Source organism: Rhinolophus hipposideros (genome assembly GCF_964194185.1).
Source record: "Rhinolophus hipposideros genome assembly, chromosome: X".
NCBI lineage: Eukaryota > Metazoa > Chordata > Mammalia > Chiroptera > Rhinolophidae > Rhinolophus > Rhinolophus hipposideros.
In genome coordinates, this window is record NC_138046.1 from 87,421,054 (window position 1) to 87,434,607 (window position 13,554).

The 13,554-nt window shown below is 39.8% G+C and overlaps 1 protein-coding gene across 4 annotated transcripts in view; it reads left to right on the forward strand.

The window, feature by feature from the left end:
• LOC308495490 (G2/mitotic-specific cyclin-B3-like) overlaps positions 1 to 13,554 on the forward strand; it is a 55,228-nt gene that overhangs the window by 12,221 nt on the left and 29,453 nt on the right. For all 4 annotated transcript variants that reach the window (XM_081043833.1, XM_081043832.1, XM_081043834.1 and 1 more), the window contains exons 2-4: positions 1,863 to 1,994; positions 4,336 to 4,422; positions 9,999 to 10,129. In XM_081043833.1, the coding sequence (XP_080899959.1) occupies positions 1,899 to 1,994; positions 4,336 to 4,422; positions 9,999 to 10,129 (314 nt within the window). In that variant the 5' untranslated portion in view covers positions 1,863 to 1,898. The remainder of the gene's footprint in view (positions 1 to 1,862; positions 1,995 to 4,335; positions 4,423 to 9,998; positions 10,130 to 13,554) is intronic.

The window sequence follows — 13,554 nt, forward strand, 5'->3', positions numbered from 1 at the left end:
AAATTTACATTTGAGCCACAGGATGCCTGTGCAAGTGAGAGGTGGCATAGCTCTTTGGCTAAAGAGAAACCTGGTGCTCAAAGATGCTAATTTGGCTGATTTAGAAGCCCAGATGCTTCTGTAAAAAAAGCCTGTGCTCATTCTACCTCCTCACACTACCACACTATGGCCTTTCACTTTAGACCATGGACTGTTGTGGAGTGTTTTTGAGTGCGATGGGAGAGACTTCATGGCATTTTAGAAAGAGCCCTGAAAAGAGTTGTGTGATCAATGCTGCTTAGTAGTTTGTCCTGTGTAGTACGTCAGTTGGAAACATTTTTGTTGTGAGGATCAGCAGGTAATAAATATGAAGGCACATACTTGTACTGACTTTTACTCAGCGACAAAATGTTTACTACTTCTCCATCCAAAGCAAAACCCAAATCAGCCTCTCTCCTTTCTTAAACCTTCTCAAGCTGTAGTCTACTCTGCTTTTCTTTCTTAACAGCCGCTTAGCCGCAACCTAGCTTTTAGCCCCTTTCTAACTCCTCGGTGAGAGTGATAAGTTCTTTATACTCCGCACTCCAGACAACCTGGACATTGGGCATCCCTGAACCTGCTGTGCTCTGCATGTTCAAGCCTCTGCCTGGGCTTAGGCTTTCTTTGCCTGAAAAGCCCCTCAGTCTGCTTGGGAATGGCTTTGTCATTTAAGTCCAGATGGAAGGAATATGAACTCCTCTGTGGAGCTTTGCTCCGCCCCTCCTCCCTACCCCCACAAGGTTACTGACTTTCCATTGTGTTTCTATGGTACTTTGTTAAGTCATTTGTCACATTTTAATGTTAGAGTTAGAGCTGTGCATGTGAATACTTCTAGGATAAGACCCATGATTTATTTGTGTTTGTATCTCCGCTGCCTGAAGTATCTGGTGAATACTGGTACATTTGTTGCATTGCCTTTAGGGGTCTCTCTTAATGGAATGCAGTTGAACTTGGAAATTGAATGTGGGTGAGGTTGGAAGGGCAGTTGTATCTGAGTGGGAAGGGTCTCTAGTGTATGCAGAAAAAATGATTCCTCCTGATAACGTATTTGCTTGTAAGACACATAAGTGTGTCCTAACTATTGAGGACTCAAACTAAAAGAACCTTAAGAAACACAGAATGGGGTCCTGTACTGAAGAAGGTAGGATTCTCCCAAGGGTTGTAATGACTTGTGATTTTCAATAAGTTAGTTCCTTCTGCTGTTATCTCATCTTTTGATTTTATTCCCTACCAGGTGTCTAGAACTGGATTACAGTTTCTTCGGATTGAATGCAGCCTTTGAATTCTCTCTGACCTATTGTGCCTATGTGTGTGTGCAGTGCATTCTTGTGTCTTCTCTGTAGCATCGCTATAATCGCTGTGGCCAGGACCCCATGCCTTTTAAAGAACAATTAATCCTACCAGCTAGCTTCCATACTGTATTATCTGTCGTGTTATTGATTGTTTTCAGTGTAAAACTCTCATGTAAGTTGCCCCCAATGTTCCTAGGCCTAAAGTAAGGGCTAGGCCGTAGTTCCAGTGCCCACGGAAGATGGCAGGTGCTGTGCTGGGCTTTGTACATAGAGTATCTCATTTAATTTGAACAGAACCCTCCAGAGGTAGCTATACTTTTCTCCATTTTATAGAAGAGAAAACTGAAACCCAGGGAGTTTCAGTCACTTGCCCAAGGTTAATTGTGGTAGAACCAAGATTTGAACCCAGACCTGCCTAACTCAAAGTCTGTTTTCTCCTAGGGGTGCTATAGAGAGACTGGAGGTTTTTTTTTTTTTTTTTTTAAGAGTTTGCAGAGAATTCTGTGATGTTTCTGGTGAAGGGTGTTTTAAAGAGTCCCTTTCTGATTGCAGCTCTACCTTGGATAGACTCTGCTGAATCTGTCAGAGATGTCGTTGCCACTACCACCTCGAAGTTCGAAACGTGAGACAAAGAAGTCTCGGTCCAGCAAAATTGTACCCAGTTATCATGGCCAATCTGAAAAGGTTAGAGCAAGCTGCCTCTCCCAACAGCAGCATCTCGGGTAGCTTCTTCCTGTGTTGGCTCAGTCCCTACCCTCACCCTTAAATCTTTCAGAATATGGGTGGTTTAATCTGAGAAGGAGGGAAGGAGTGGGAGCTTTTGTAGTTGGACACCAGCAAATTAGAATTTGGGGGAGAAAGTGTGAACTCTTCTTTCTCATAAATGCTTGGCTGAAATGAAGGCCGCCCTCCACAGTCTGCAAAAGCAAACAACACTCTTGTTAATGATCACATTCACGATGACATTTATACTCTTACTTTCTCTCAGAGGCTCAAAGCACTTTGCCCGGAGGATGCTTGATCCATCCTGGGGAAAGTATGAAGATGAGGTCAACAAATGTGTTATGCTTTTTGCAGCTATTTAATTTAAAGAATGAGTCCGTTTGGCTCTGCTGTTTGGACCTTGTGAATAGTTTGACATAGTCATTCTGATTACTGAAATGTTGTATCTTTGTTCATCATCATACATATTGTAATCAGAATTTTACTAACACTAGTGAATTACCATTAAGAAACTATTTGCCGGAACAAATATCATGACACCAATTTAATTTCCTTGATTAGTTTCCTCTCAGTACAAATATTACTAATCATTTCATTTTTGTTTTACTAAAATGGTTTTCATGGAGGGGCCAAATGTTGTTGTTTTTTTCTATATAAATTGGCAAGAAAGTTTTGATACATTGATCAGATTTTTGTCCATATCAAATGTTCTGATTAGAATTCTACCATTGTAAGTGTTTTTGTATGCATGGTAGTTATTTTTCAAATTCCAGCTTTCTTGGGGCACATTTTATAAGTCTAAATTTTGTGCGTTCAGTTTCCACTGTAAATTTTATTTGGTGCTGATTATTTCTATTGGTCATATTAAGGAGGAATTAGGTAACACATCGACAGTTTATTTCTTAGCGAATTTGTGAGAAAATAACATTTTCTTTTTCTTAATTACTTCCACTAGGATTATTTATTATGAACTACACAAAAGACTCATACTTTACTTATTTCTTAGCTTAATCAATTAGAAAACAAATAATTGTCTCAGCTCTCTCAGGATTACCGTACTGGGCTGGATTGGTCTATTGCATTCTGAATCCAATTCTCTAAATTTCCGATCACTTACTGTGTCATGTAGTAACCGTTCATGGTGTAGATGGAGAGCAGAGCAAATAAATGGTCTGACCTCAGTGCATCTGTTTCACATTATGACAACTCTCTGATATAGATAGGGCAGAGTTTATTTTCATTTCATAAAGGACACTTAGGGAATGTTCACCAAATAAAAACCGTTAAGGTGTAGGGGAGCCCTTCAGTGAGATTTCCTCTAGCTTTGTCTCCGTAGATGGTCTTACGCATTTGAGCGTGGGGCAAAGCATGTGCAGAGAAATAATACCCAGAAACAAAGCTCCCCTTTGCTCCAAAATCTTCACCTCTCCTCCCTTCTATCTTCCCTCGTTTGTGTACACTAACAAGTAGGGAGTCATATGGAGTACCAAACTGCTTTCTTAAAATACAACATTTTCCCTGTGACGTTTAAAATTATATCGGACTATATACTTTTTTTTAAAATTTGAGTTTATTTGAGCCAAACAGATGATCTGCCAGGAAGCCAGATCTCAAATGCTCCCTCGGACGGCACAGTTTTCAACTAAGAGTTCTGTCCATTTGCAGTTTACACAGAGTTTCTTTTTTACATGGATTCTCTTATTTCATACTCAGATAAGGTAGGTTATCATTCCAATTTTACTGATAAGAAAATTGAGGCGAGATATTAATTGACTTTTCTAAGGTCAACGGCTTGTAAAGAGCTGATCCAGGCCCAGATCTAGGTACATGTCGTATTGTCCTTATTGGCAATGTCTTAACATTAATTGCTTAACGTAAGAAACACTTAAATATTTTTTAAATTATTGAACTGTTTTGCCTGAGACCATCCATATTAAAGGCATGATTGGGAATGGCACGGTACCGGTGGTGGTTGTTCCTCTTGGATACGATAACCGTACATATGAGAGAAGTAAGAGGGAAAGGTCACTTCACGGAGCTATGTCGCTCACACTGAGCTACATGAGACGGCATCTTGTCTCCCGACAACCTTGTCCCCATCATCAGTGGTACCTCCTTCAGGGACTCGAAGCAGCAGTGAGTGCCAACATTTCCTTTTGCTGTAGTTTATTGGGGTTTATTATGTGCATCTGCGTTGCTTGGAGATTCTAGAGTTTCCCCCTGAGCCCCAAAGATGACCCAAAGTCCCTGAAAAGACTGTTCACAATTGCATATACTCATTTACCTCTGTTACTTTTTTTAGAGAGGAGAGAAGTACCGAGCAAAGATATCTCCATCTTCACCTCAGGGACCACTCAAAAAGAGATTGGCTCTGGAAGATGTCACCAATGTGAGTATGCTAGTCCAGTCCTCTGCTGTGGTGCTGCGTAAGTTTTAGACAACCTCTTCCTTGAGGGACCTGTCCAGTTTACCAGACTCTGACCCTCTCTGGATGTTGAGAGCTGATTTTATTTGGAACCGGTGACCCAATTTCAGAAACCGCACGGGCTCTTCTGCTGCCATATACCATCTGGATTAATTGGTGGAGCTCTCTCAAAGCCTCAGACAAACTGATGATCAGATATGAAATTGCAGATAAATATGAGAACTATGGGACCTTGCATTTAGATGCAGTCCGGAGGTGGGTCAGCTGGCTGCCTAGGTCTTAGAGGTCAGTACTTTGACGGATTGATTCATTGCAGTCTAGGGCAGTGTTGATCATTTCAAGCACTGTGGGCATTTTGGGCAGGACATTCTTTTCTGTTGTGTGGAGCTGACTGCTGCCAGCATCCCTGACCCGCAGGCATTAAGTTCCACTAGCGTCCTCAGCATAGTTACAATAAAAAAATGCCCCCTGATCCTCAGAACCATTGAGCCCCACAGTTCCACGATCTGGTTTTTAACTATGGAGATCTAGAAAGCAATTTTGACTAGAATTCTGGAGTTCACCTCCATGTTACCTCCCTTCTGGTATTATAAGGTACCAGCAAAAGCCAGAATGAATAATTGGGATGTTACTAATTGAATACAGAATCAGGGCAAAGATAATCTTTAGTGTTAGTAAATAATAACTGATACCTACTGAGTGCCTGCCTTCTGCCAGGCACTAGTCTAAGCACTTTTTCCTGTATCAACTTGTTCCTCATATAAGCCTATGAAGTAGATGCTTCAATTATCTCCACTTTACAAATGAAAACTTGCCCAATGTTGGTATTGAAGTCTGTTTCATCCAGGATATAGAGAACCCTGGGGAGCTCTTCCTGTCCTCCATAATAGAACGTCCTTCTGTGGCTACCAGAATACTTGTATCTACTAGATAATGTTTTACCCCCTCGGGCAGGGTTGGATAAGCATCGGCAAAGTGTTCCCCTTTGGATCTCTGCTCTTTCGATGCTGTGTGACCACCCTTGTGCTGACAGTCTCTTCTCCATGGAGATGACAACATATATGATTAGGTTACACCTTTCTGCAGAATTTCAGATTTAGTATAGAATGGTTGAAAGAGACTCCTCCCACACCTCCCACACCTGTAACTCATTTCCTGAGTTATTTATCCATGAATCTAGAAACTTGGCTAAAATGAGGTAGCCACAGAAATCAGGACCCTATGCAATCCATGTTGGTGTGGCTTCCCTTGGCCCACAGAGCCTCTGATGGGAGTAGGGTGACACTGCGAAGCAAGATCTCATAGCATGTGGGAAACTTTCTTGTTAGGTCTCAGTCCTTTGTTCCATGAAGTTTATGTGGCCATTTATGAAGACCAAGCACAGATAAACTATTAGGAAGTACGTGCAGATATCCAGGACCCTCCTGGCTCTCTAACTGAAGTCAACATCTGCCGGGTCACATCCAGGGTGGGGGTGGGGTTCGCAAGGCATCCCTGTGCAGTAGCGTGCCCTCTGTTTAGCTTTACAGAATCTCATTTTCATTTTGCATTCAAGTTCTGAAGATTCACTTTGGTCACCGTGAATGCCTTTGGTGCTTTCTAGAGAAAGTTCCATCATTACGATGTACCTAAGCCATTCCTAGGGTTGGGCATTTGCAGACGTCTGAGCTCATCTATTTGAGGGTTTAAGTCTCATTCTCTATGAATTTTGGGGGATTCCCTGTCTGATGATTTTGTTCTTCCTGTCAGGATTATTCGGTCTCCATGTTCCCATATCTGTCTTCTCCTTGACATTCACCACAGTGAAGTCCTGGCCTGCCAAAACAGTTGCTCTATTTTAATTAGTTAATCAGCTATGAGTGTTTTTTCTTTTCCTCTCCTTTGTCATTCCAGCATGGGACAGACTGTGGATATGGGAGAGGTGGTCTTAATCCATTAGGTTCCATATCCATGTTTACCTAGATGATTTTGTGTAAGTAGGATTTTCATCTCTATTTTCCTATTTCTTGATGAAAGAGTTATGGGGAAGTACCTGTAAAGGCCCCCTTGAGCTTAGATCTGAGTATGTTAGGGCCTTGAACCTTCACATATGGCACATACAGAGTGTTACCCTGGAGGTGAGGGTCTCCACCTCTCTCCTGCTAAGAATGCAATTCTTTTCTAATTCTGAATCTCAGTTGCACATGTAGGGAGTTTGTAAAACTTTAGGTGAAGTTAAAATAAAAACTGGGCCGGCCCGGTGGCTCAGCGGTTTGGAGCTCCTCCGTGCTCCTAACTCCGAAGGCTGCCGGTTCAATTCCCACGTAGGCCAGTGGGCTCTCAACTACAAGGTTGCCAGTTCGATTCCTTGAGTCCCAAAAGGGATGGTGGGCAGCGCCCCCTGCAACTAAGATTGAACACGGCACCTTGAGCTGAGCTGCCACTGAGCTCCCGGATGGCTCAGTTGGTTGGAGCGTGTCCTCTCAACCACAAGGTTGCCTGTTCGACTCTCATAAGGGATGGTGGGCTGAGCCACTTGCAGCTAGCAACGACCAGTGAACCTGGAGCTGAGCTGCGCCCTCCACAACTAAGACTAAAAGGACAACAACTTGAAGCTGAATGGCACCCTCCACAACTAAGATTGAAAGGACAACAACTTGACTTGGAAAAAAGTTCTGGCAGTACACACGGTTCCCCAATAAAGTCCTACCTAAAGTTTCCTTCCCCCAAAAAACAAACAAACACAAACAAACAAATTAATAAATGAAATAAATAAATAAAAACTGCCAAGCTCTTTGGAGAGCAGAGGTGGATGGCTTGAGGGCCTTAGAAAGAAATCACCGTTGGACTGTAGTTTGCTTATTATGATCGGATGATACAAAGGCATCACTTTTTTACATTTCATTTGGAAAGAGCTTCAAATTTACAGACAGTTGCAAAAAAAATAAAAATAGCACAAGGAACACACATATACTATATACCTAGTCACCTATTAACATTGTTTCCTATTTGCTTACATAAATAATGTCCCTTTACTCCTAAGTACTTCAGTATATTGTCTTGTATATCCACAGTGAAATTATGAACTTTATGAAATTATACTGATAACAGTATTTTTATGTAATCTGTCATCCAATTTTTTTTTCAGTTGACTTTATATTGTCAATATTAAAAGCATGTTACCCCTCCAGTAAAGGATTCAGTCCAGGGTCGTTTATTTGTCATGTCTGTACCTTCTTTTAATCTGGAATGATTCCATAGCCTTTCTTTGTTTTTCTTTCTTTTTTATGACATTAACCTTTTTGAAGACTACAGTCCCACCCAATACCCCCCTTTAAAAATAGAACATTCCTCATTTTGTGTTTGTCTGATGTTTCTGTGTGGTTAGATTGATGTTATATATTGTTGGCTGGAACACTGTGTAGATGATGTTCCATCCTTCTTATAGTATCACATCTGGAGGCGTACAATGTCCATCTGTCCCTCATTGCTGAATTTAATTTTGATCACTTAGTTAAGACGTTATTTGGTTTCTACACTGTATAATTACTCTGTTTTTTTCTGTCTTACAACTAATAAGCAGTCTGTGGGACACGCTTTTAAGAGCCTGCAAATAACCTCTGCATCAAAATGTCACCTAGGTTTAGCATCCATTGATGACTTTCGCCTAAGCCAGTCTTTACGATGATTTTTCCAACTGTAACACTAGCTCCCTATTTACTAATTTGACCTTGGCATTCTACCACAAACACGAGCCTTCCCTTCTTTTCTATGTATTTATTATTGGCATGGATTTATGAATTCCTATTTTTTCAGTGGTTTATTGTTCATTATTGTACTTAATTATTTTGGTGCTCAAAGTGTCCCAGATTTGGCCAGTAGCGTCCACTTCAATCTAACTTCTGTGACATATTCTCATAATTGTAACATACTGCCTTTGTGACATACTCTCATAATTTTTTTGAGCAATTTCTTTCCTGCACAACGGGATGTTCCAGATTCATTTTGTATGCATTTTGTCTCAGCCAGAGAATGGTGTGAGAGACCAACATCTCAGTGCTAGATGTGATGGCTATCTAGGGGTGTGTGCTTTTTATGCCCTTTCAGCAGACAGAACTAGGAAATATGTGAATGTCCAGACACATACATGTAGTTAAACATACATACACATATATGTAAACAGATATGCACACATATCTATATACTCAGACGTATGTATATGTGTGTATATATATAAGTATATTATATATATATATGTGTGTGTGTGTGTGTGTATATATATATATATATATTATACATGAGGTCATACAGACTTCATTCCAACAGACCGAGCTCTCTTGTATTCCCTGATCCATATTTGTATGTTCCTTCTACAATGAGAATCCTGGTTCCCAAGAATATCAATGTATTTACTCAATACTGTAATACATCTAAAAGTGTTTCAAAATTATTTTCCGTACCATCATAATAAACCTACTAAAAATAGTTGCAGATTTATTTACAGTATTCTCTGCCACTCCATAAACCCATCCCGAATGAGAGTATATATGTTGAGGGTATATAGTCTAATAAATACTATGTTTACTTGGTTTAGTTGTTTCTTATCTTATATTTTCTTCTGTTTTCAGTTTTTCTTTAGTGTGGTTATGGTATTTATTTGCAATATAATTAGGTTCAATGTGTTTCATTTTAAAGGTATCAGTTTTAAATTTATTTTTACTAACATTATTTATAGTCCCATGAGCTTTCCTACTGTTTAATAGAATTAGCCATGATTAGAGTTTGTGGTGGAGCTTCCCAGAGCCCCATGTTAAATAAATATCCCCTCAATGCTCTGGGATTGATATAGCACAGGTAGTGTTATATTAGAGGTCTACCCCGAAAAGGGAGTTTTTCTGTTTGTTTGTTTGTTTGTTTGTCTGTTTGTTGTTGTTTTTTGTGGTAGTTTATTTTTCTTTTGTTTTTTTCCTATAGTGGATTTTCAGCCCTCGCCATGTGGTTTTTTTTTTCTTTTTCTTTTCTTGTTTTTATTAGTTTCAGGTGCACAAAACAATGTAATAGTTAGACATTTATCATTTACATCCCTCACACAGTGACAACCCCCCTCCCTCCATCCTAGATGGGGTGGGGTGGGTAAAAGGGTGAAAAGGTAGTTGATCTTGATGTACCCAGGCAGCAAAGCCAGTTATATTGCCTTCCCCGCCCCAAACATCTTATGGGGTCAAAGTGGAACGTGATGTTAGCAAACGTCTTTTGGGGACTTTTCCAGCCAGTATGCCTGACGTGGAGATCAGAACGCCATCCTATGTGTCTTAGAATCACTTAGCAATGCTATTTAGCTAGTATTTACCAGTTGTTTTGTACTGCTAGGCTCCACTGTGATTAGTCTGCACCAGTTCTATAGTTGTTGTGAGATGTTATGGTTATTATTCCTGGAAACACCCAAACAAGGTGTCCAGGGCAGTCATGTGGGTCAGGACTTTCCTGCAAGAGCCACCTATTCGGGAATTTGTGCTTCTCTCCATTTCTTTGTTTCCCTCTGCCCCCTCTTTTTTTTGCAGGCTTCTCAAAGTCAACCTGCACAGCTCAAGGAGGAAGCCAATAAGGAGTCTGTGAAAGATGTTTCCCAGAAGACAAACAGGAACACACCTACTCTTCTATTGGCTGAAAATGATGAGATGAATACGAAAAAGTGAGTAGGAGGACACACAGATGGCTTTGTTTTAGATGGTAAAGGAGAGTGTGTGACATCGTTTTGACCCTTTTGTCACCTTGAGCCCCAGTGGTGATTACTAAATTAACCCTGGTTGCTGAGGTGGGCCCTGCAGTGGTTGTTAAAGTGTTACAGGTCTCTTCTCTCTCTCTCTTTCTGTCTTTTTCTGTGGTGTGTGTGCATACTGAAAGATGACACAACAGTGTCATTGGGGAATCTGCCAAAAGATGCTGTGCTCCTCTCTTCTATCTTTTAGTACTTCAGTCGCTGTTTGAGCCATCTGTGCTTGAGAATGTGGGGACATCTTAACTTTTTGGGGGATTCTTAGCAGGTCGTTGATAGCCTGCCTGTCTGCTTATACATTAGAAGCTTTAGGGGAGCTTTGTCCTTTGTTACTGGAGAACGATTCCTGTCTCCCTAGGCCAAAAACATGTTTTCCAGCTCTTACAGGGAACTGTTCAAAGGTTCTTCTAGTAGGTATGAGTATTGTCATCTAGGATTGGACAAAGTATTTATCTCTAGGAAAACTTTTATTGGAAGAAGAGTTAGAGAGTGGAGTGAGACCTCTCTATGTCCTCTCTTCATGCCAGTGGGAAAAATAGATAGCTATAGAAGGGCTAAGCATGGATTCCAAAGGCTGAGGGGAAAAAGTCGAATTCCAGAAAATTAACGTGCCAGGTCCACAGGACACTTTGCTAATTACCCAGCAGAAAGAAATCAAACCAGAAGATTAGCATTTAGTCCTACTTTGTTTCTTACTGAAATGGAATTCCTGGGGTTTGCATGCATTTTTTGTGAATTCCATGAATCATTTTCTTTTGACTTTCTTTCGTCATGCTGACTTGAGCAGGGAAAGCCTCACAAAATGCCATAAATACTTTTGGCTTCATTCAGGGTTCAGTGGAATGGACCATAATAACAGACTGGAATGAATAGCTAACATTTATTGAGAGCTCACTATAATCACGCATTATTCTTAGTTGGGATTTTTTTTTGTAACAGCTTAATTGAGATATAATTCACAGACCACACAATTTACCCATGTAAAGTGTTTAATTAAGTGGCTTTTAATATAGTCACAGTTATGCAGCTGTCACCACAATAAATTTTAGACTATCCTCATCAACCCAAAAGAAACTCTATACTTTTAGCTATCATCTCAGTTCCCCCATCCTTCCCAGCTCTAGGCAACCACTAATCTATATTCTGTCTCTATAGATTTGCCTATTCTAGACACTTCATATAAATGGTCTTACGTGTCTGGCTTCTCACTCAGCATAATGTTTCCAAGGTTCATCCATGTTGTAGCATGCATCAGTACTTCATTCCTTTTTGTTGCCAAATAATATTCCACTGTATGGATGCGCACCATATTTTGTTTATTCATCCCTTGATGGACAGTTGCATTGTTTACACCTTGTGGTTACTATAAATAGTGCTGGTATAAGCATTCATGCATAAGTTTTGGTTTGAACACCTAGTTCTCAATTATTTTGTTTATGTACCTAGGAATGTAATTGCTAGGTCACATGGTAATTCTATATCGAACTCCTTGAGGAACTGCCAAGCTGTATTCCATAGTAGTCGCACCATTTTATATTCCTACCAGCATTATCAGAGCATTTCCATTTTTCCACATCCTTGCCAACCCTTGCTGTTTTCCCTCTTCCTTCCTTCCTACCCACCCTCTCCTCCTCCTCTTTCTTCTCCTTCTTCTCATCCTCCTTCCTCCTCCTCATCCTCCTCCTCTTCCTTCTTCTTTGCCTCTCTCTCTCTCTCTCTCTCCCCCCCTCCCTCTCTCTCCCTCTCTCCCTCTCTCTTACTCTCTCTCTCTCTCTCTCTGCCATCCTAGATGGTGTGAAGCAATACCTCATTGTGGTTTATATTAGAGTTGCATTTCTCTGCTGTTGAGCATCTTTCATGTGTTAAGTGGCCACTTGCATATTTCTTTGGAGGAATGTCTATTCAGATCCTTTGCCCATTTTTAAAATTTGGTTATTGAGCTTTTCATTATTAACAACATTCATTATATAATGTTCTCATATATAAAGCATATTAAAAGTTCTTTATATATTTTGTATACATGTCCTTGATTAGATAAATGATTTGCAAATATTTTTACCCATTCTGTAGGCTGTCTTTTCACTTTCTTGTTGTTGGTGTCCTTTGAGGAACAAATGTTTTTAATTTTGAGGAATCCAATTCATTTTTTTCTTTTGTTGCTTATAGTTTTGGTGTTATGTCTAAGAAACCATTGCCAAATCCAAGATTACAAAGATTTACTTTTAAGATTTTCTTTTCAGAGTTTTCAAGTTTTAACTCTTAACTTAGTTTTTTTTTTTAAACGGATGTTAACTAAATTTATTGTGGTGATTTTTTGCAATATATACACATACCAAAGCATTACATTGTACACATGAAAGTAACATGTTATATGCCACTTAAACCTCAATAATTTCTTTTAAATTTAAAATATAAGCTCCATGAGGGCTAGTACTCTGTCTTCTTCACTACTATATCCCAATGCCAAAGAACACTGCCAAACATACAGTAGAAAATCAACATATATCTTCTTTTAATATTTTTCATTAGTTTCAAGTGCACAAGAAAAAGTGATACTTAGACGTTTATCATTTATATCCCTCACACTGTGTCAACCCCCCTCCCCCTGTCCACTATCCCTTCAACATCGCACAGAGCCATTACATTTCCACTGTCTCTATTCCTAAAGCTGTACTCCTCTTCTTGTAACTATATACACACACACATATATATATGTATATATATGTGTGTGAGTGTGTGTGTATATATATATATATATATATATATAAAATTATAGTTGGTATTCATTATTGTTCAGCTTCAGGTGTACAGTGCAGTGATCAGGCATCTACAGCATCCCTGAGGTGGTCTCCCTAATGGGACACGTGTCCATCGGATACCCTACAAAATCTTTACAACATTATTGATTACATTCCCCAAATTAATTTTCAAAACCCCGTGGCCATCTTGTAGTTACGGACTGTTTTCTAATCCCCTCACCTTCCCCCTTATCTCCACCCCCGTGCCCATCTAGCAACCCTCAGTTGTACCTCTTGTTTCCAACACTGTTTCTGATTAGTTCATTCACTTATTCTTTTCTTTAGATTCCGCATATAAGTGAGATCATATGGTATTTGTCTTTCTCTGTCTGGCTTATTTCACTTAACATAATGTTCTCTAAGGTCCATCCATGTTGTTGCAAATGGTAAGATTTCTTTCTTCTTTATGGCTGCGTAATACTCCATTGTATAAATGTACCACAGTTTTTTAATCCAGTCATCTACTGATGGGCGTTTCGGTTGTTTCCATGTCTTGGCTATTGTGTATAGTGCTGCAATAAACACAGGAGTGCATAAAGAGTT